We start from the raw sequence: 23,851 nt of genomic DNA on the forward strand, positions 1-23,851 counted from the left end.
GGACGAGAGCTTCGTGGGTTACAAATGACAGGTAGGTGTGTATACAGCTACTAAAAAAAATAATAGTTTGGGGCGGACCACGTAATCGGTCTCTCTCATAACGTAGCAAAAGATCCTCGAATGAAATGTGATTATGTGCGCATACAGCTACTAAAAAAAAACAATAGTTTGGGGCGGACCACGTAATCGGTCTCTCTCATAACGTAACAAAAGATCGGCGTATGAAATGTCGAAGTGCGCGTCGCCCAGCCAACAATGTCTCACTCAGCCTGGAACATAGCTCGGCTCCACCCCCTCCTTATATAGCACGGCGGGCCGAAACTCAGCCACACCAGCTGAGGCGCTGCGTTCGGCAGTCACATCTTCCGTGAAGGCTGCGCGTCGTGCTTTGTGACGGGGGCGGCTCTGAAGAACCCAGCCGAGAATGCGTTACTCAGTCGCGTGCGAGCATGAAGCGCGCCCGCTCAACTGTGAACACAAAGCAGCACCGCTCGGCTCCGTCATAAGCCACACCGGCTGGCTGCGATGAGCCGCAATGGCTCATCTCCGCCGCGGAAGTGGATCTGACGGGATGCGGTTTGGCCGTGATGGCATACCATCTGTATATGGCTCAAAACAATATTGTAATATTGCCCCGGTAAATTCACTCGGCTGTGTGGTGTTGTCCTTTTCGACAAGAGCTTCCGTGTCAGAAGGGGCGTTGGAAAAATCCGAATATCTTTGTTGTTCGGCTTCCATAGTAGCAGGCACAGCGCATTTTCAACGGCGGAAGTGACGATGACGTCAAGGACAGATGACGCGACTAATATGGCGACCACTTGGATGTCGAGGGACACTCAAATTTGTGCATGGATGACACGCTCTCCGCTCACTTTTTTTTTTTTCGTATAGACATTGAAGTGAATACTGTTATCGTTATTTTTCATTACAATATCTATTTTAGAATGTTTATAGGGATGTCACCCCCACTTTAAATAACTAATATTACTTACTGAGTGCTTATGACTGCCTACTTTGTGTACCTAGCAAGTTTCATCCTGCCCTCTCGTGGCCAGGATGGGCACACCAGAAGGAGCCATATACAGTAATAAATCCATGAATTCATGATGCACAAAGTATTTCTTTACATCGATTGAATCATGATATTAGTGGATGTTTTTAGAATGAATGAATGCTGCAGAGTGGTATTTTCTTTTGGGAAAAAAAAAACATCACAAAGAGGTGTAATAGTGGGTGACTAGTTAGAGTGTCTGCTTCACATTTCTGAGGATCGTGGTTCAAATCACGACCTTGCCTATGTGGATGTTGCATGTTCTCCCCATGCCTGCGTGGGTTTTCTCCGGCTAGTCCGGTTTCCTCCTGTATTCCAAAAACCTGCATTGGTTTCAGACTTTAAATTGCCTGTAGGTGTGACTGAGTGCAAATGGTTCTGTGTTTCAATGTGCCTTGCAATTTACTGGCAACCAGTTCAGGGTGTTCCCTGGCACCTGCCCAAAGATAGCTGGGATAGGCTCCAGCACTCCCATGATCCTCATGAGGTTAAGCAGCTCAGAAAATGTATGGATGGATGTCACAAAGACTTTTAGCAGGCCTCAAATGACCCCAGGCCATAGTTTAAACAGCCCTACTGTTTTTGATTCGATGTATTTAAAAAAAGCATGTAACCCAAATCCCTCAAATTTTGCTCACTTTCCTGTCCTTGTTCAGTCTCTTTCAGAAGGACATCTTGACAATCAGGAACATTCTTTGCTTAACAATTCATAACTAATTATTTCAGGACTGTGATGAATGGGAGGAGCAAGGTGGTAAAGGAGAGTGGGGAATAAAAGCTTGCATCGGTCGCCTGAGTGGGTGTGAGCAAGTTGGCAAGTTAGCACCTAGTCGAAGTGTGACCTTCACTTGACCTAGCTTGCTGAGGCCTCCACATCTCCAGCTGCTAATGGGTGTCATGTCAAGCTGCGGCTGCGTGCAGGTCAAAGGTGGTGGGCGCTCACAAGACGGCTAAGTTTAGGATTGCGTCGGCGTGGCTGAGTGACACGCGGCATATGTGCAGATGGAGATGCCGGTTAATCAACACACAGGCACTAAAAGTGTCTTTCTGCATAAATTCTTCTTTGCCCTCATCGAAGGCTGTCCGGCGTAGGTTCAAATAGATCTGAGGAATCTTTGAACACCTTTGAACTCTGCTAAATGACTTGACCTTGCGGCTTGTGGCTGTAACTGTGTTTATGCATGTGTGTGTATGTGTGTTTTGGTGGGTGGTCCACACGGCGTGTCATTTCTGCATCGCAGACCAGCTAGGCACTGTAGACGTTTGTGTTGACGCCTACTTGAATTGAAAGCAAACAGCAGATTATGACAAATCTAAACATTGCTTTTATGATGCAGAGGGAGGACGGAGGGGAAAAAAACATCTCTCTGGATCTTTCATGTGCTGCGTTTGCTGTATTAATTATCTTCACAATTACTTTGCAGTGATTCCTTATGTATTTAATGTGCCTGTGTGTGTGTGTGTGTGTGTGTGTGTGTGTGTGTGTGTGTGTGTGTGTGTGTGCGTGCGTGCTGCGAACTGAGGGAACAGATAATGTGACTGTTTGGGAGAAGGAAGCAGCTTGGGAAATGATTTCAACAGCTCTCATAATTAGAGGAATATCATAAATTAAACTTGTGTTTGCCATGGCGTTTGAAGAGCACTCAAAAGTAATAAATTCTGGGTCGTTAACATATTTGCATTCCGTTCATCTGGCAGCGTCAGGCGGGAACAGCTGTTTTCCACGTCTTTTGGGAGCAGCAAATACACTTGGCTCACTCAAGGTGCTTTTTAGACATTGAAAAGCCAGAAAAAAAAGAGAGAAGTGACTTTTAAGTCAGAACACTAAGCTGCTGCTGTGTACTCTTTCAGTGGAAATAACTTGACAGGGGAACAGCACATTAATAAAATTCTTCAAATTTGGCCTTTTCCTTTTTCTCTCTGTCTCCTGCTTGGAAATGTTGTTGCCAAGCATGTGTTTTTGTAAGCTCAAGTTTCTTATTTGTGCATGAATGGGGTGGTTTGTTTATGGAAGTTCACGATACAAAAACACTTTTTTAAAGTCTCTAAAGTAAAAATAACTACTAATTTTGATACACCACAGAAGTGTTGTGGCATGTCTGCCAAATGTGAATGTTTAAAAAAATAAAAGTGTATATATATTGTATAAAATCGGGCTTCAAAATCATGAAAAATCAATCTATTCTTTCTGCTCTCAAACGCTGTGGACTCCTCTAGCGAATAGGCCAAAACCATGTCCTGTTCAACTTTCAACTCTCAATCAAATACCACTACAAGAACCTGGAAAATTTGATGTAACTTTGTCTTGTATCTGTCATATTCCTATACATCTCAACATGTTTGAGCCACAAAAACAGCTGCTTACACTACTGGTGTGTGGAATATATCACACACATCATCAATGTGCTCCAAAGTGGCCACGTGTGAAGCCGTGGTCCACATGGTGGCTGTTATGGACCCCCCCACCATCGCCCATTAGCTCTCCCATCTTGTCTCGGGGACGTGCAGATACACATGACCACCAATTAGGGGCTCTAAAATGAAACTCTTCTTTTTATTTAAAAAAAAATATATATGAAGAGTTTGTTTTCAAAACGAGACATAGGCATTTTTTTCAGATTTACGAAACTCGCGCCAAAATTATCCATTCGGAGCTGGATAATTTTGGCGCAAGTTTCGTAAATCAGGAAAAAAAATGCCTATGTCTCGTTGTGAAAACAAACTCTTCATATGCTTTCCTTGCTTTTCCACCTTTTTTCTGTTGTGTGCAGTCATGGGCAACAACGAGGTCCTCTAAAGCAGCCACACTAGCCCAAGTATTGTGTTGTCATATTTTGAATCTTGTAACCAGCTATCCCTCAACCAAGTAGATACTGTGCAGCAGAGAAAGGTCACCAATCAAAAGTATTCACTTTTATGGGGTACGTAGTGTTTTCAAGAGGTTTTTCTGACTATAATTATAACATTTCTATTTACCTACAAAAGAAACCCCTCAGTTCCTCTTAACTATGTAGACACAATGGTCTGTTGGTCTAATTTCTCCACTGCTTCTCTTGTCACTGGGGTTTTGCTGGTAACAAAAATTTTAGCCATACATGGGTACTATTGCCTATGTCTATTTAAACATGATATCGTTAGTCACAAGGCTGCTCATCTTTGGCCATTGGGGAATTATGGACAGGGACTCTTTTTCAAGGTGGCTGTAAAGAACTTCACTGGATTTGTTGCTTCTCCAATTATGTAGGCGTTTCTCGACAAACCGTGTCAAATTGTTTCTTCTGCTCCAATCCTTCAGTAATGGATGGAGAAAGGAAGAACAATATGAATTCTGCAAGAATTGGTAGAAGATAAGGGATTTATTTGTGCCTATGTTGATGTTCCCCCTCCCTACATGATGTGGTATGAATAATGACTCAGCTGAGGTCAGATGCCACCGGAGGCGTTCACCTGTATCTGATGTGTCGTATTGCGTTGCTGCCATTAATGTCCAATTTTCAATAAAATACAGAAATAGAATATCGACCGATAAGGGGAACACACCAATTCAGCTTCACACCCAGCCACATAATTACCCCAATGGGCTGCGGTGAGGGATCATATCCCGGCGCGCACCGGGAGGTCAGCAGTGATAAGCGTTAGCCCAGCTCCCAACATACCGCATAATTACTCTATTGATAATTCACCAGGGGAACGGTTATAACCAATTGCAGAGCTGGGGATTTAATAGACTGGGTGGCGAAACGAGGAAGGAATGCTATAACAAGCCAGTGATGGGGGCAGTGTGTGTATCGGGGGCTCATATGTGGGGACAAACAGCGAGGGCCTTTTATTAGAAATGAAAATATGTTTAGGCCATAGGAAAACCAATTTTTCCTAGAGATAATAAGTCCAATGAAATGTAAAGCTGAGGAAGGCTTGGCATGGGGTCCGACCGACTGTTTATCTGTGTGTCCTGCATTAGCCCATTTATCCCCAACCTCAAATTAGTCAATCATTCTCCAAGGGGAAGGACTTGGTCAGGAAATTGACATTTAGCTGCACAGGCTCACTCTATTAACTACAGTAAATTTAATTTGCCACACACCCCAGAAGTGGGCTGTTTCTTCACAGGGAAAAGTGAGAAGAGGGAGACAAACAGAGACAGAGATTGTTTAATGCATCTGCGGCTTATGGCCACAATTTGCTTGGCATTAAATGTAAGACTAAAGCTTGGAACACTGCAATTCTGTCCTATTTTTCCCCTCATGTACTGGTGATTACAAACATGCCCAGGCATTGTCAACACACAGAATCACTCATTCCAAAGTCTGTTTGTGCCATTGATGAATTATCTCGCCTGGAGACTCCAAACCTCCCAAATGCCAAATGTTTTTCTTTCCCTATTCCCATTAGCCGTGATTCTCAGTGCATCCTAATGGCTGCTCTGGTACACACTGATAAACACACGCAATCAGATATGCTGTGTTTAATGAATACCTGTGGATCAGATGTTTGATTAAAATTGGCGCTCACCCTTGGATGTCTACTCAGCTGCAATTTTTAATGCAATAGACAAAAGTCAAACTTTTCTCTGCAGTAACGTGACCTATAATTGTAAAACTGAACCAGGAAAAAAAAAACAAGATAATGTCGGGAGGAAAAGTATACTAAGAAAATCTGAACTTTATTCAGGGTTGATCAGAGGCACTTTAAACAGTGGCTGGTGTGTGCTGACTCCCATTTATCATGAGAATGAATGTAATTTATTAATTATGAACTCAAAGAGTGTGCACACTTGTGTAACCACATTATCTCAGTTCTTTCTGTTTACTTCACCTCTTCGGGGGGGGGGGGGGGGGGGGGGGGGGGGTTAGGGTTGTCTTGACTTGTCCAGGTTGGAGGTTAGATTCATGGTGGGAAAATTGTTGAAATTATTTATCTTGGTCTCAAAACCTGATTTGACCAAGGTGTGTAGTGTTAGCATTTAATTGAGACGTGGATGCCAAAGACTTTAAGAAAGGTATGTGGCTCTTCACCGCAAAATGTTTGGAGAGATTTATTATATTAACTTTTTAAAATTTATTCATCCAAAATTGTCACTATTGTTCAGCAATAGTAATAGACAAAATGCATTTACCATGAGTTTTATTCTCTCTTTACCCATCTTTGTACAATTGTGACAATTTTGGACCAACAAAAAGACTGTCGTGTGCCCAACTTCTCCCATAAGCGACCTCACGAGCACTTTTAGCATATGTCATACTTACCATTGAGGACTGCTTTGTCCCGGTTGCTGAACGTGCTTGGTGATTGTATTTTTTCCAAATACTGGGGCTGACATCACCATGTCACTCTTATAATCTGAATGAGCAAAAGTTGTTTGTACGTATGAACTTAAGTACGTTCTGTTTAAAAGTCACCGACAAATAAATGGTCACTCTAATGATACGCCCCTAAAGCAAAAATTTGCCGGAAAGGCAGCCTGAGGGAGACTTTGATACCCCAATTGTATCAAAGTGCAAAGGTGTTTCCAAAATCGTGTAATAAACAGCAACTTGTAAAAGTTGTGACCATGGAAACAAGCAAAAACTCTCCCGCGCACAACTTGATCATGTTGAGCTCTCTTTAACATAAAAAAGTCATTAGAATTTCTTTCTTTCTTTTAACTGTAGAATTAAACTTTGACTGTGGCTTTTTTGGTGGACATTTGTTCAAAATTGACGCTCAACTTCAGCTTCCTTCTCTAACAGTCTACTTGAAAGGTTGCAGCTCGTCTTCAGCGATCCCAATAGTCTCCTGCACTCCTAATTGATTGCAACAGTTGTCAGACTGTTGTCTGTTTGTATGGTGACAGGCGCCTGAAGAAAATGATTAGTTTTCTGTCGGCGCAGAGACAGCTTTGGATGTCCCAAACTGCAAACTAATAAAGGAGGGGGGAAAGCAATAAAGCTTGTGGACAGCAGGTTTGACTGTTTTTATAGACAAATCAATAAAATGATAGACGACGGAAAATAACGGGATCTTAGCAGTTGATTTCTACTGGGGTTTCCAATCATTGCGGTCACTCTCCCACACACACTGTAGCATGTGCATATTGGCACAAAATCACACACTTGTATTTGGTTGAATAGAAGAAGCAGAGCAAGTATGATAAAAGGAGTTTGCATTTCTGGTCTTCATGCTGATATTACTATGCAATTCATGCATGTATGTGTGTGTATAGAACTGCTTGTGTCTCTTAACTAACAGAGTAAATCTTCTGCTGTAAATCTTTTGAAGACCAGGGGGTCAGTGATGGGATCAATACTGAAGACTCATCCTCCTCTGAGCCCACCTCTAATTGGCTATATCTCTGCAATGTGTGTGTCTGTGTGTTTTTATGTAACCGAGTCATTTGACCCAAACAGTGAAGGATGAACGTGTAGCACTTAAAAGAAGCATTTTGGTGACAGTCACAAGAATTACATTACCGCTATCGCCTCTCACGACTCCATGAAGACATGTGGCCTGTCACTGCAGTTGATATAATGTACTTCTCCAGCATTTTTGAAGTCATGTTTTCTATTTTTTCATTATATCATCTCTATGTTATAGTTAAAACTATTGATAGATACCACCGAGGCTATAAAAATAACTACAAGTACGGTGTATAGATTTATGAGGAATGTGCATTGAAAAGCTAAAGTGTTTCTCGCTCACCCCATAAGTCAGATTTGTCGGTTGCCTTGCTCACACCCACCTTTTCTAACCTGCTAAAAAATTTTGATGGTATTCAGATCAGGGCTTTGTGATATGCATGCCAAGACACTGACTTTGTTATCCTCAAGCCACTTTTTAAACATTTTGGTAGTATACTTGGGGTTATTGTCCATTTGGAAGACCCATTTTTGCCAAAGTTTTAGGTTTGTGATGAATGTTTCGAGATATTGGCTTAACATCTCCAAGTAATGTTCTTTCTTCATGATATCGTCTATTTTATGAAGAGCTCCAGTTGTTGCTGCAGCAAAACTGGCCCACGACATGATGCTGCCATCTCCATGCTTCACAGTTGGAATGGTGTTCTCAGGTCTGCAAGCTTTCCCCTTTTTCCTCCAGATATAACATTGGTCATCATGGCCATGAGGGGCCTTTCAGTCCATGTCAGCGCAGAACTTATTTCTCTGTGGATAATGGAACTTTTTTTATCAGCTTCATCCTTCATCTACACAAGGTCTGTAGCTTTTGTACTGGGGTTGATTTTCACATTTCCGACCAAAACACATTTCTGGGACACAGAGACCATCTCCTTCCTGAGTGGTGTGATGGTTGGACATTCCCAATATGTTTATACTTTCGTATAATTGTTTAAAGAGATGACCATGAGAACTTTAAGCATATGGAAATTGCACCCAAGGATAAGTCAGAGTTGTGTAGCGCAATGATTCTTTGTGTAATTTCCTGGAAGATTTCTTTTGATTTTCCCATGATTTCAAACAAGGAAACAGAGTGTTTGAAGTGCAGCCTTAAACACATCCCCAAGTGTGCCGTCAGTTAGCTCACATGTTGTCAGTTAACCTATTAGAGCTTCCAAAGCCCATTATCTGAGGCATTATATGAGCTTTCCCAAGTTGTTTAAAGACGGTACTTTTTATGTATGTCACCATTTAACCTCAAGGAAAATAATATGAAATTCTTCAAGAATTTCTCCCTGTCATTATTGTGGCATTCAACAAGATTAAATAATGTTGGTCATCCTGACTGACCTGAAACAAGAGTGGTTCACTATGATTTGACTTCAGACAAACAATAAAATGACTTCAGACAAACAATAAAATGTGTGTTTTGGCACAGTGGATGTAATCTTCAGGCTTCAAATATATATGCCTCACAGTTGAGAGGTCCTGCATATTATTCTCTATTTGCATGCTCTCCCTCATCTTGCATGTTTTTATGTTCTCTGTATTCTGTCTTTCTATGACATTTATTGAAGACGCGAAACTGCCTAATGCTGAGAACGGGAGAGAGTGGTTGTTTATCAATCTGTGCCTTACAAATGTATAACCATATATCCATTTTATGTACTGCTTTTCCTCGTTTGGGCCATAACTGGAGCTTATTCTTGGTGAATTTGGGCGAGAGGCAGGCGAAATAACTGGTCGTCAGCCAATTGCATGGCACTTATAGACTACCATTCGGACCCACATTCACAACGATGAATAATTTAGCGTTTAATTGACCCAAGAAAGAATGTTGTTAAAATCATTTATATTTGTGATAATTCATTCCAGAGATGTGGTAATTCTCAAGTCACCGGGTAAATTATTACTAACTGACGGAGTTTTGAATTAAAATGAACTTTTGTTGATTCTCACTTGTCTAAAAGGCTTCTTCATCTCCTAGGTCTCATTCTCGCCAGCGCCGATCCCACAGCCGGAGCGGTAGTCGCAGTCGTCGAGGCAGCCATGGCCGCCGAAGCCGGGATCGGACCCGGAGCAGGCATAAAGGACGTGACCGGGATAAAGACAAGGAGAGGGACAAAGGACGAGATCGGGACAGGGAAAAGAACAGGGACAGGGTGGAGAAAATGGGGTAAGTGCTTAATAGCCCCTGACATGCATGTGAAAATGCACCCGTAGACTTGCTTTTTCACTCCACAGAGGACACACTGGCCAAATTTGAAGCTTAGCCTTGATCATACTTTTATCCATCCATCACTCAATCTTTTTACCCATCGCTCTTTTTTTCCCTTCAATTTCCTTGTGAAATCAAGCATCTGCTTCCACCCTTTTTAAAGATAATCCGATCCAGTTCCCTCTCGTAAAAGAGGATGACACGATGATAAAGGAGTCAAAGATTGTTCCATTTTTAGCATCTTTGTTGAAGTTTGATATCTTTAACTCAACTTTTGCCACTTGCGGTCCACCTGCAATAAGTCTTGGTTCATAACAAGATCCTATGCATCTCTAGTGTCTGTAGTGCGCCCATCATGGGAAAAAATAGTAAATTGCAACCTCTCATTGAAGTCTAGAAACCATGGCAAATTTTGTTGTTCACTTCACAGTTTGTCTTATAAAGGGGAGGGACGTTCTGCTTTAGTTCGCACTACATTAGAAGTCTGCACCAGAACCACAATCACAAGCTTCATGTAATTGAAGCCCAATACGACACGGTTGTTCTCGTGACAACTGTATATGATTTTTGTACAAAAAGTAAAGCCCTGTTATTAGTTATGAACACATTTTTTTTTGTTTGCTTCATCTTGAAAATCATAAGCTCTGACTTGAAAACCATATTTTTAAGAAACGCAAATCCTACTCAACATTCATTTATTTGGGACAATGCATTTTTGTATCATTTAATACAGTGGTTCTTTTACCTGCCTTTACCCGACTTACAAGTTTTTATCTTTGACTTGTAAGCAAAAATTTGACATGCATGTCACATCACATCATAACAGGCAGCAGTATGACACATTCTAAAATATTTTCCAAAAACAGGCTTCAAGCTGTTTATTGCCACTCTCAGTACAAGATTACTGTCAAGATAAACATTAACCAATAGAGAATTACATGTGCATTGAAAACAACCATATTATTTTTCATGTCCAGTATCTTAAAGTTAAAACACAATATAAACTGCCATCGACAGGCTAACAAGTTGCATCTCTGTGGCAGTGTTATAAGGGTGATCTATGCAGACAGATAATACTCACAGGCATATATTCTTTATCAACTGCAAAAAAACAACAACATAACGACTTACAGTCAGTCATATTTGAATGTTTTCTCCCCTCCCAGTGCACAGACTCTTGAAGGAGCACAAGGGCTGGAATGGATTAATGGCATTTCTATTCATTTCAATAGGGAATGATAAATTGAGATTCAAGTGTTGTGCATTCCAAGCATTGTCACAGAACAAATTAAACCTGTAAGTGAAGGAAACAGGATCTTGATCATTTTAAGTCATTTAATAATACTAAACTGAAATATATATTTCAATGTTTTAATTTACTTTTTAATTTAATTCCTTTCTTACGTTATTTCTCCTGCCTTTTTCCTACAATGGCAAAGATGGGAATGATGGCATTGCATGCGGATGCAGCAGCTTATGGTTCTCCCTATCAGTGGTTCAGTGCTTCTTTTCATAGTTTGTCTTTGTTTTTTTGACATTTCGGATGCTAACGCTAAAGCTGTGCATTCTCTATTGTTGAACGTCATCAATGAACAACAACGAGCTCACCCCAAGTGCGTTCATATTATAGCTGGGGACTTTAAAAGGATCAATCTGAAGACTACTCATGGAGTTCCACCAGCATGTCCAACAAGGGGGGAAAACACTACACTGCGTGTACACCATCATTAAGCACATGTACAACCCCCCCCCACACACACACATACACACATCGGTGAGTCACACCACATCTTCTCCTCTTGCTGCTTATTGCTTCATACATCCCCCGCAGACGAATGTCCAGGTCTACCACAAAGACTGTAATAACCTCAGCACAGTCTGCACTCAGTGAACCTCAGGACTGCTTTCCAACACAGATTGGACCCCATTTGAACACCAAGACCTGGACAGATACACAGGGGCTGTACTGGACTATGTCAAGTTCTGTATGGAAACTGTGTGTGTGAAGAAAAGCATCAGGGTTTTTCCAAACCAGAAACTCTGACAGGTCCACTCACTCCTCTGGGTCAGCAACACTGCCCTCATGTCAGGTGACTTTACAGCATGGCTCAAGCTGAACTGAAAAAATCAGAATCAGATTTATTGGCCATGTATATATTAACACACATTAAAGAATCGGTCTCCAGTAGTTGGTGCCGCCCTAGTACGACATACATGTTGAGTATGAAGAACGATAGTCAATGGAGAGAGAACTTTTTTTTTCTTATAAGAACTCACAGTTGTGCTAAGTTGTGCAACGATAGTCTTATAGCATTTAGAGATGTGAGAATGCCCATGAGAGTGATAGTCCAGTGTAAAGACAATTGTGGAAGAGCTGGTGGACAGGACAAGTGAGTTTTTGATAAAGGAGCTCAACAGCTTCTTTGCTCCCTTTGAATCACCCCATCGACACTCAGCTACTCCAGCGCTCCCCCTACTCCCACCAGGCTCTAGTAACTCTCCACTTTCTGTACAGGAGCATCATGTGAGGAGTGTGCTCCTGGCTGTGAATCCCTGGAAGGCTGATGGCACATACAGAATACCAGGGAAGGTGCTCAGAGCATTTGCCTACCAGCTGTCCAGTATCTTCTGTAAGATCTTCAGCCTCTCACTGGTAAAAGCAGTCATGCCCACTTGCTTGAAATCTTCAACAATCATTCCTATCCCAAAAAAATAACCCTTAACCAGTCTTAATGACTACTGCCCTGTTGCCCTCACATCTGCTATAAAGTGCTTTGAGAGGCTGGTTATTAAGCACAACGAAGACTCAAACTTCGACTCCCACCAGTTCGGATACCGGACGAAAAGATCGACAGAGGACGCCATCGCCATAGCTCTGCATGCTCTGTTAAGTCACTTGAACAAACGCGGATGCTATTTGTGGATTACAACTGAGCCTTCAATACAATCATGCCAGACATTCTGATTACTAAATTACACATTCTGGGCCTCCTTTCTCACACATGCGCGTGATTCGGCTCCCACCTTTCCTCCACCAGCACACTAAGTACTGGCTCACCACAAGGCTGCGTGCTGAGCCCCCTCCTGTACTGTCTCTACACCTTCGACTGCCGCTCAGTCCGCAATAATAACATCACAGTCAAATTCGCTGATGACACAACAATGGTCGGGGCTGATCTCAAAGGGAGATTATGTAGCCTACAGAGAGGAGGTCCAGAAGCTCACAACCTGATGCTCAGACAACAATCTGACACTGAACACTAAAAAACAAAGATCGTTATGGACTTCAGAAGGAACGGAACTTAACTGGCTCCACTCTTTATTCATGGCGAGTGTGTGGAGAGACTCTGTACATTCAGGTTCCTAGGAGTCCTGATCTTTGAGGACCTTTCCTGGACAGACACAGTCCACCTGAACAGACACAATCCAGCAGTCATCAAGAAGGTTCAACAGCGTCTGCACTTTCTGAGAGTGCTCAGGAGAAAAAACCTGGACACAAAGTTGCGTTTGGCCTTGTGCAACTCATTCATCGAGAGCCTGCTGACATACTGTCCCTCCATCTGGTATGGGTGCTCCACTGAGGCAGACAGAGCTAAGCTTCAGAGGACAGTTAAATAAGCAGAGAAGATCGTTGTCTTCCCTCTCCCCTCCGCGGCAGACATTTACTCCTCTTGGTGCCTCAGCAGAGCTCAAAACATTATTAAGGACACTACACTCCCCGGTTCTCAACTGTTTGAGCTCCTGCCATCTGGAAGGCAATACAGATGTGTAAAAGCTAGGCCCAAAAGACTGAGGAATAGTTTTTCCGCTGGCCATCACCAACCTGAAGTCTCATTTTTCCTCAAGCCATGATATTAATGAGAAGGGATGCTAGTTTCAACATCTTGTGCAATACATTTTCGACATTTACTCCTCTCTGTGCCTCAGCAGAGCTCAGAACATTATTAAGGACACGACACACCCCGGTTTTCAACTGTTTGAGCTCCTGCCATATAGAAGGCGGTACATTTGCGCAAAAGCAAGGACCAGCATACTGAGGAATATTTTTTTTTTTCCCGAGAGCCATCACGGCTCTGAACTCTCATTTTTCCTTTAGCCGTCCTATTAATGTGAAGACACGCTGATTTCAACATCTTGTGCAATACATTGTGTTGTTTTACAAATCTATTTTTATTTTTTACTTATTTTTATCCTATTTATGATAACCTTGCTTTTATGTATACAATGATAGAGACATCCTCTCATCTCGCTGTACAGTAGTATGTCAATCAAATGTCATTCATAAGTGAGGTGGGCTCTCTTCTTTTCAACATACTTCCTACTTTCGGTCCTACTTATCTTTGCAAAGTCTTTTCCTTTGACCAGCACTACTTCAACCCCATCATAAACGTCATATTTTCACTTGCCATGCCTACTTGGCAGAGTCACTGGTATAGTGGTACACACGCCTACCTTTGGTACAGGCAGTGTGGGATCGATTCCTGCTCAGTGTTGATACCTGCCTTTGACTGGCTCGCTATCAGTTCAGGGTGTAGTTTGCCTTCGCCCGAAGTTAGCTGGGATCGGCTCCAGCTCTCTCCCTGGATAAATGCAGAGGGGGTTGCGTCAGGAAGGGCATCCGGTGTGAAAACTGTGCCAAACAAATATGAGCATTCATCTGAGATGACACGCTGTCCTAACGGGACAAGCCGAAAGAAATACATACATGTCTACTTGGCAGGCATTATGTGTTATGTTCTTCAGTGACACATGCTATAGGGTTGGGAATTGAGAACTGATTGTAACCAGCAGCACAAACATTTGGAACATTCGGGTTCTACTGTAATTGTTCAAATTAAAAACTTCGGTTCCCAGTTTTGATGTCTAGTCCACTGGCCTCGATGGGAAAAAGTGGCGAAAACCAACAAAAAAGTAGCGAAATCCATCAAAGGGCATGCACAAAGATGTGCTTGTGCCCAACAGGGGTGAACAAAAGTGTCTTTGTTAAAAACAATAACCACTTGTCTCAGTGCAAGATTATATTTTTCATATGAGGCTTTCCTAATTTGTAGTGTCTGACGTGCTCCAAGCCTCAGCCTGCAATGCATGAAGCTTCAATGAAGTCAACGCTATTGAGTGATTGACACAATAAGATACTTCTACGCTCACATTGAGACAGCTAACAAGGTAAACCGTTGGTTGCGCACTTGCACTGATGGTTTTTAGCGTTTATTTTAGTCTTCAAGGAAGGCAAACATGGTGAAGCACCATTTAGATATTATCCTGCACACAAATGGAAGAAGTTGCCAAAAGATGTGACGTCAGCTCCAAGTGCGAATGTTTTCAAATCCAGGTTGAAAACTCTTTTTTTTCCTCATGCTTTTTCGAGTATTTTAACTTTTAATGATATCTTTTGCACTTTACTCTGTTATTAACTTACTTTTAATTTTCATTTTTAATTTATATATTTTTTGTCATTTTTTGTTTTTCCCTGTTTTAAATGTTTCATTTGTCAAACCCCTTTAATCATGTAAAGCACATTAAGTTCCCTTGTTTATGAAATGTGTGATATAAATACATTTGCTTTGCTTTGAATCAAACCAACGTAAGAATCGATGACATAAAAATAACTTAACATTGAGCTAAAACTTCACCATAGCAACTTTACATTACAATGAATTAGGACAAAATTTACAAACATTTTTTTCAACCATAGTATTACAAAAATGAACATGAATGTACTTTTTGTTCCAAAATGCTGAGGTCTGGTGCGCACGCTTCAAGATAAAAGGCTACAATCTTAAAAAAGAAAGTCAGGGTAAAACAACCAATTGACGTGATAAAACAGTCCCAAAATAATAATTTTAACAGTGCTATATTTAACTTTTAGCTGAAATATTAATGAATAAATATTAAGTCAATTGGATGAATTCCACATATTCTGATACTGTTTATAAAGAAGCCTAAATCAAATACCTGTATTCACTTTAATCTATGCTGTGAGCTGCTCAGAAAATGGATGATGTTCATATTTAAACCATGCAAACTTATTTGACCCAGCCCTGCAAAGAATCAGAATTGATAGTTGTTTAGAATCTAAATAAGAAGTCAGAATCAAGACCTGAATCGCTCAAATTCAAATGATCTCCAACCCTGCCCCTCAGTTACACCCAGCTAGGACAATTGCATTGGAAAAACTGATGTACTTCTACAGTGTTTGAGATAAGGCATTAAGGCATTAGCATTATTCAAGTGGATAATATACCTGGTGTTTGAGTTTTTGATTGACTTATCAAGGCAGGACCCAAATAATGAATGAGCCTATTTAGTAGAATTAAACTGAGTACCTAAGTGGCTTTTTGAATAACTAGCTATCATTTGGTTAATATTTTAATCTATTTTTTTCTCTCGTGCTGTGAGCAAAAATTTGAGTTATGAATGAGTTTCCTATACACCGCCGATCGAGTACAATGGGGAAAAGTTAATGTCACTGACTAGGCCACACACCTGAAAGGCACAGATTCAATGGATGACATGTTAACATGACTTTCAGCTTGTGCCATTTTACAATAATTATTCATTTAGAACCCATTTCTATCTTTACATTCTTTTGTTTGTTTTCATTGTTTTTCTAACTTCTAGTTTCTTTTTTCCAAACATACAAATAACTATGGTAGAGTTTTGGCCCTTAAACGAATTAGTGGAATTTCATATAATTTCAATGGTAATTATTTTTTTTTGTATACGAGTAAGATGACTTACAAGGTTGGTCACGGACAAATCAAAATTGTATTTACTGTGAAAAGATACTCCATTCCCAGTTTTTACTAGTCAATTTTTATTGTAGTTATTTTAGGGCACTTGATGGTTTTCCAGCTACATGGGTGTTCATCGAGCCCAAGTAATGCCATATTGCCTAACAACAGTCCTGTTTGAAAATAATAAAGCACCTTTTCTTTCCCACACAGCGTGAGTTTTCCCCTTCTAAAATGTCAGATTGAACGTTGATTGATATTGTGTATCTGTGGGGTTAAGTGTGGATTCCATCAAGCCATGCACACCATCTGCTCAGTCCCACATCAGCGTAGGAGGACTGAACTCACAAGTTAAAATCAATCTAAAGTGGGTGGTTTATGGAAATTTTGACTCTCTCGCCAATCTCAATTTATTGACAACCCTAAATAAAAATTCTCTTTGGAATATGGTAACAGATGCACACTAACTGAGTTTTTCCAAACAGAATTCATGTTAATGGCACTAACTCAACATGCAGTTTGTGTGATTAACTGAACATGGTGTCTCTGCATAGATATATGAAGTTGTGGAAATTTTAGAGAAATTGTGTTTAGCTGGTTAAAAAAAAAAGGGTTTCAAAATTCAAAATGTTCCCTGGGAATTTAACTGGAATTTGTGGGCATAAACCAGGAATTTACAATATCAAAGGTGGCTTTTAAATGTAAAGATAATTTACATGGGTAAAACATTTTAGCACAATCCTAAATAAAACAAGTACAATGATGCCTTTACTCATGAGTGCCCCCTGGTACTGTGACTCCATAAAAAATAAAACATGAAAACATTCTTTGTGTGGAAATAGTTTTTTAGGTTTAGGTGAAGTTCAGACAACATTTTATCACCAATTTAGGCAATGTAACAAATTCCGGAGGGCTCACATACCTTTTCCTACTTTGTTGTGTAGACACATCTGCACTTGTGCCGAAGGTTACATACACGTGCTACGTTGTTGGATGGAATAATTGATACCAAATGTTACTGTAACACTGACCGCCTCAGCCTGAGCTACTGTTTGACACAGAAGAAATCCCAGGGTTTCAAATATGTAACACACTGGCAGCTCCTAGTGCTGTTTAATGATCGCTGTCATACCTCAAGATAGCCACCATCATGTCCTTTCCCGCTGTTATTGGATGATGGGGCAGGTTCAAACGTTTTAATGTGAATCAATGTCTTTATGTGAATTAATTATATGCTTTGTTATACCACCATAATTATGATGTCCCTAGCCAAATAACAAACTAATTGTTCACACAAGAATTTTGTTGACCTTAGTACGCGGTGTGTGCGGAAAACGTACATTATTTCAGGGATTCCACGCTGTGGATGCAACTAAATTTCTATGCAGTGAAATCTTTACAGTTGAATGCAATTGCTTGTTAAAACTATTGCTATAATAAAACCTTTATAAACTGTGCAAGTTTTTTTTTTTTTTTTTTCATAAAATAGACAAGTGTAGAAAGGCATGATGAAGGCAAAATACAAAGGTGTTCAGTGTTGAGCATCTCATTTTAAAATTCTCAATCCTCAAAAGTAGGGATGGAACAAGTAAAAGGTGCCATGTGACACCTCCCTCTTTAAATTTTCACTTTGTTATATAGCAGCACTTTGCTACAATCATTTGTTCATTTTTCCTTATTAATGTAGCAGCAAACTATATTGACAGAAAAATCGAAATGTAAGTTTTACAGTCTTATTGAAAAAGAAAAACGACATCACACAGCCATAAATATTCAGACCCTTTGCTGTGACACAGATTTAACTTGGGTGCTGTCCTTTTATTCCCGTCATCCTTGATTGACATGGTTCTACAGGGTCATTGGAATAGAGCTGTGTTTGATTATACTGATTGGACTTGATTAAACCACACACCTGAGAGTTCACAGTGCAGGTCATGAGGTCAAAGGAACTGCCTGAAGAGCTTAGAGACAATTGTGGTAAGGCATGAATCTGTCCAAGGTTACAAAAAAAAAAAAAAATGCAGCGCTTATCCAGGTGTGAAAACTTATTGCATTATTCCCTAAAAGACTGTATTAGCTCGAAAGGGTGGGGCTACTTAATACTGAGCAAGGGTGTGAACACTTATGACTGTGTGATATTTCAGTTTTTCTTTTTGAATAAACTTATTTTAGGTAGTGTCTAAAACAGTGACCTCTAAATCTCGACTTAAACATGCCCATCAGAGAGTTAACAATTAAAAAAAAAAAAGCTCTGATAAACTTTGGTATGGTGGGACACTTGCACTTGTGTATTCCTTATTGCGGTTAAGATATTGAGAGAGAGCTGCAACATGTTCATTACTCAATACGTCGGTAAAAGTCAAGTCACTGGGCCCGAGTCTGAGTGAAGTCATTTGCAACAGGTGTTTCAAGTCCAAGTTGAATTGTAAGTCTTGTGATAATTTTTCAAGTTGAGTCTAAAATCATCACATTCATTACTCATGTCCAACTCATGAAGCTCAAGTCCACACCTTTGGCTAATGGTTAGCTGGTTAGCAACCAATGTTTAACCAAAGCTCAGAACAGCTAATTCTACCCTGTCATTCACTTATTTCCAGGCCGGAACCGCCTTTTAAACCCACACACAATCGGAGTCAGGGATATAAGAATAAATACAAATTAACTTTGGATTTAATTATTCAATTGTTATCCAATCAAAAGAAAAAGAGCTGCAGCCTACTCGTGTAAAATGTTAGAGTATGACAACATATAAACTGCAATAAATTAACACCTAACAAATGACAAATATTTATTTTCTACTTTATGTAACTTTCATTGTGTATCTCATGTCACATTCTCTTAATACCCCTTATTTAGCCTTCCCCTTCCTTTGAAATAAGAGGCACCAACACTTCAAGCAAAACGTTCACAGTTAATCTTGTGTGGTGTGTTGAACGGAGGTCCCAAAGCGGTTAGGTTATTTTCAAGATTCAATATTTATTCTGACAACATGGGCAATTTCTTTTAAAGGAAGAGCAGTCCATACTGTATATTTGCTACCATTATATATATTGCTTTTCTTAGATCACTATCAAGAAAACAAATAAAGCTATCAATGAAAATGTTAGGGCAGACGACTATATCTATTTTCTTATTTAGGCTTCAATATCCTTCAGCATTGATAGGAATCTCCCTCTTTATCTCTGACCCCACTGTAGCCTGTTTTTTTGAGTGCACATATGAACCTCTGAGCTGTGTATGTGTGTGTGCGTGTGTGTGTGTGCGTGCGCATGTGTGTATCCACCTGTGACAGGCTTTAATACTTTAATACTTAAAACTGCCTATCCTGCCGTGTGGCCCGGTTGTTGGAATGATTGCTGGTAACGGTGTACATTGTTGACAGGTTTCCTTATTGACCTCATTCAAGACTTAAAAAAAAAAAAAAAAAAAAAAACTAAACATTTTTGGATGTTTGAAATGATACATATGCATTTTCTACCACAAGTCCCAAGTGTCTTCTGAACATGTCTGTGTGCTTTTGTCAAAAATATATTGACATATTTTACAAACCTGGTTTGTTGTGTTGCCGAAGCAGAGCCCATAGGCTATGGAAAAAAAAAAAAAAATTAACAACAAAAATACTATCACTTTTTTTTCTCGCTGATTTAGGACACTTTTGATGTGCTGAATCCAACTTTTGATGAATTCATCAATATTGACTTGGTTTTGCTCAATAAGGTCCTACTTTTTGACTCATGGCTGGTGGTGCTTCAAATAAACAGAGGTTCATGCCCTGAATTTTGAACAAAGATGTGACATTTATTTTACAGGGGCTTACCTTTATCAACATCTATTCAATTTACAGCAAGCAAAGTGTGTTACATTAGATTAATAAACTGCTAGCAACTTGGCGATAAAAATCTGACCTGAGAAACCATTTTTTTTTCCAGATTCTGTGATGCAAAACTGTTCTAAATCAGTTGAAAAAACAGACAGCTTACTTTTTTGTTTGTAGCAGAGTTTAATTAAACTATTATTTTATGTGGTAGATAAGGAAGGAAAACATGAGTGATGTCCCTACTGAACAGTGACTGGTATGAGGGAGTGCATGACATCGTTTGTGATGGCCGCAAGCTGAAATTTGACTGGAAACAAAAATCTCAAGTTTTCTAGCACCTGTTAAAGAATAACAGCATGATGCTATCTATCTATAGGAAGATGAGCTACCTCCACATAGACCTCCAAGATGACACAACTCCTTTGGAGTACTTCTATCCAGCTAAAAATTGCGTGTAAAAAAAAAAATAAATAAATAATTTTGTTAATTGTTAAATTTTCCTTGAGTCAATCTAGGAAATATTGTCAAATGCCCCTCCCTAGAGGCTATTAACAGAGCTGGCTAATAAAGCTACATTTACTCTGTTACATTTACTCAATTAACATTAGCATTTCCATTTTATATTTTTCTCAATTTGACATTCATGCACTATTTAAAATGATACAAACCACAACTTACCAGTTACACAGTACTTGAGTGTTATTGGTAGAAGTACATACTGGAATAATTATATGACTACAATTTACGTTTACTGAATTCTTAATGTTAGTAAGTCAATAAGTAACAAAGCCTACTTTAGTAAAATCTTTGGCAACTCTACACACCTCTGGCTATTACCGAAATTTGCTGAAGCAGAACAAGTTGAGTGACATTCATTTTCTATTATTGTAATTATTCAAGAAAATAATTCAAAATCTAAAGAAAAGTTCATCCTGTTGTTGCATAAATTTACATACTTCCCATAACTGAACTTTAACATTAAGTGATAAATTTTAAAAGTACTGTAGTTAAAAAAATGGACAGTAAACTTTTTTGCCTCCCCTCCAAATGCAACAAGGTCTATCTGTGGGCCCTGTCATGTCGTTATCGCCAGGCTAACCCCGGATGACATAGACATTTCTCACATGCTTCCATAGAAGATGAGCAGGGTGACAAATGCTCCTTTAGCCGAAGACAGACAGCTGACAGATGTGAAATGTTTGAGGAATATTTTAAAACGGGAATTGCAGATATGCATCCTGTCTGAGCCTGCCATCTTGTCTTCTCCCTCATTTCCTCTCCACTGCATCTAATGGTGATGTTGGGGCTTTGGGTTTTATTTTAAAACCCAGTGATCCTTGTCACTGACTCACAAACATTCACACACATGCACATACACAAGCTCGTTTACATGCAGGTTTCCTTGCTGGGTGGGAGGAAAGGAACGAGGCAGTGCCATGTTGGTGTCGGGGGGATCAGGAGCTTTTTAAAGAGTCTGTCAGGATGAAAGAAGGGTGGGGGCCTCCGAGTCGGCACTCTGACAGCCCACTCTGTTGTGCTTTGCGCTGTTGTCGTCATTAAACATTTAGCACTCCTCTAGTATGACAGCAGGCAACTTGGTGCCTCGGCGGCATGTTTCAATGCAAAATTCATTGAAAACGACAAGCTCTTGTTCAGAGATCTTGTTTCTTTTCACCAGTAGCAAAGAGTAAGTGGGTGATTGTAGGTGTGTGTGTAAGTGAGGGTGTGTGTATTTAGAAGACTATTGTGCAGGGTCAGGAGGTGAGCTGTGTTTTATTCCCTTCCCTAGTTCTGTATTTGTTGATGCTGTGAAAATTGTTTCCACTTAATTGATGGATTCTCAGCAACAACAACAAAAAAAATCACTTTCAAACTGTTAATTAATTGAGTTGCCATTAATCTTAGACATTATTATTCTGCAATTTGGGGGCTTTCAAGTCATGTCAAGTTTATTCGTAGTCTTGACAAAAAATATCTAAAAAGGCTTCACATATATCAGTGACATTACCTCGCCCTTTGAGGGGCTCTCTGATCTCAGATGGAAATACATTGTTCCTTCATTATTCGCGGGTGTTAGGTTCCCTACCTCTCTGCGAGTAAAGAAAATCCACGAACAATGGAGGCAATATTTAAATTCTTGTGTATATGTCCAGTACCATATTTTGCAACCGTAAGGCACACTTAAGTCTTAATTTTTCTCCAAAATGGAGAATGCACCTTATGTGCACAGCATGTTGCATAATCTATAAATGTCGTGATTAGTCCAATGAAGTACACCTGAACACACTGTTTACATTGTTAGCATGCATGCTAGCATGTATTTAACATGTATGTAAGCTACCATATTATGCCGCTAACAAGGAAGGAAGGAGGAACAATTCCTATTTTACATTTGTAAGCAGAAAAAGCCTATATTGCTCCACACATTCACAGTGTAGGCAAGATGTCATTCGCGCTCACAGTGTCACATCGAAACTAAAATGATCACACCACAGCAAACAGAATATCATAATGAGCAAATAATAAAAAAAAATGAACAATGACTGAAAAATAATTGACACAAAACATGCACTAACTGACACAAAACATGTTTTGTGTCAATTATTTCTTCATTTTTTGGTTTCCCTCCAGCTCCCTCTGTCAAGCTTCCGTCGGGAGATGCGAGATGCACAACCCCCATCCTACATTGGTAACTTATACTAAGGACAGTCAGGTGGAAAAAAGATGGCTCATAGTACAAACCCTTGTGGGTCACCACGGAATACTACTGGAAAGGCATTATAACTTATTAAATTATATGTTTTTTTTTTTTTCTGTGATCTGCCAGCATGGTAAACGACTGCACATCTGTCTCACAGATCTGAGGACCCGGGTTCAAATCCAGCATTGCTTGTGTGATGTTTGCTTGTTCTCACTGTGCCTGTGTGGGTGTTCTCCGGCTACTTTGGTTTCTTCCCACATCCAGGAAGCATGGGTGGTAGGTTAACTGGGGTCTCAAATTTGTCTGTTAGTGTGAATGTGAGTGCGAATCATTGATTGTTTATATGCCCACCAATTGGCTTGTGACCAGTGCACCATTTACCCCAACCTATCGGCCATGGGCTGCTGGGGTACGCGCCAGCATGCCCATGACCCTAGTGAGGGTAAGTGGTATGGAAAATGTATAGAAGGATCTTTGTGATTGAAGAGGTATATGGAGGTTTACTTTTACTTAATAGGTACATAGCTAGCTGGGTTTTATTAGGGACACTTTCCCAATCTGATAAGCACATTTGTTTAGCTTTAAATGTTGACCAATGGACTTATGCCTCATTCAAACCATGTCATGAGTTCCGTCCAATGGCATTAGTTCATACGTGATGTCACATTAAAAAAAAAAAAAAGGAAGCAAACAAATCATTGCCAAACTATCATAAAACAAATGATAAAAAACAAAAACTGGTGTTTTAACCCATGATTTAAAATATTTAAAGAGAAGCATACTCATTTAATCCTACTCCTTTTCCATGTTTCATGTTCACATAGGAATAAAGCATCTGTGCACTCATCCTCTTTTGAAATCATGGCATGAATAACCAAGTGTATGGCCATACCAAAGCATATGGCATAGCATACTGGTATTCTTCACCTATTGTTGTGATCCTTTTCCCAACTGGTTAT

The 23,851-nt window shown here is 40.0% G+C and overlaps 1 protein-coding gene and 1 long non-coding RNA gene across 4 annotated transcripts in view; one reads left to right on the plus strand and one right to left on the minus strand.

Annotated features, from left to right (window-relative positions):
* The window catches only part of rsrc1 (arginine/serine-rich coiled-coil 1), a 194,228-nt gene that overhangs the window by 31,116 nt on the left and 139,261 nt on the right, over positions 1-23,851 (plus strand). For all 3 annotated transcript variants that reach the window (XM_061827197.1, XM_061827198.1, XM_061827199.1), the window contains one exon: positions 9,410-9,598. In XM_061827197.1, coding sequence (XP_061683181.1) covers positions 9,410-9,598 — 189 coding nt within the window. The remainder of the gene's footprint in view (positions 1-9,409; positions 9,599-23,851) is intronic.
* LOC133504688 (uncharacterized) lies at positions 10,618-17,751 on the minus strand. Its single transcript, XR_009796056.1, has 3 exons — positions 14,093-17,751; positions 11,698-11,758; positions 10,618-11,582 (listed from the first exon to the last, which is right to left on the minus strand). It is a non-coding gene; the product is annotated as an uncharacterized LOC133504688 (long non-coding RNA).

This window comes from Syngnathoides biaculeatus, chromosome 8 (assembly GCF_019802595.1).
Source record: "Syngnathoides biaculeatus isolate LvHL_M chromosome 8, ASM1980259v1, whole genome shotgun sequence".
NCBI lineage: Eukaryota > Metazoa > Chordata > Actinopteri > Syngnathiformes > Syngnathidae > Syngnathoides > Syngnathoides biaculeatus.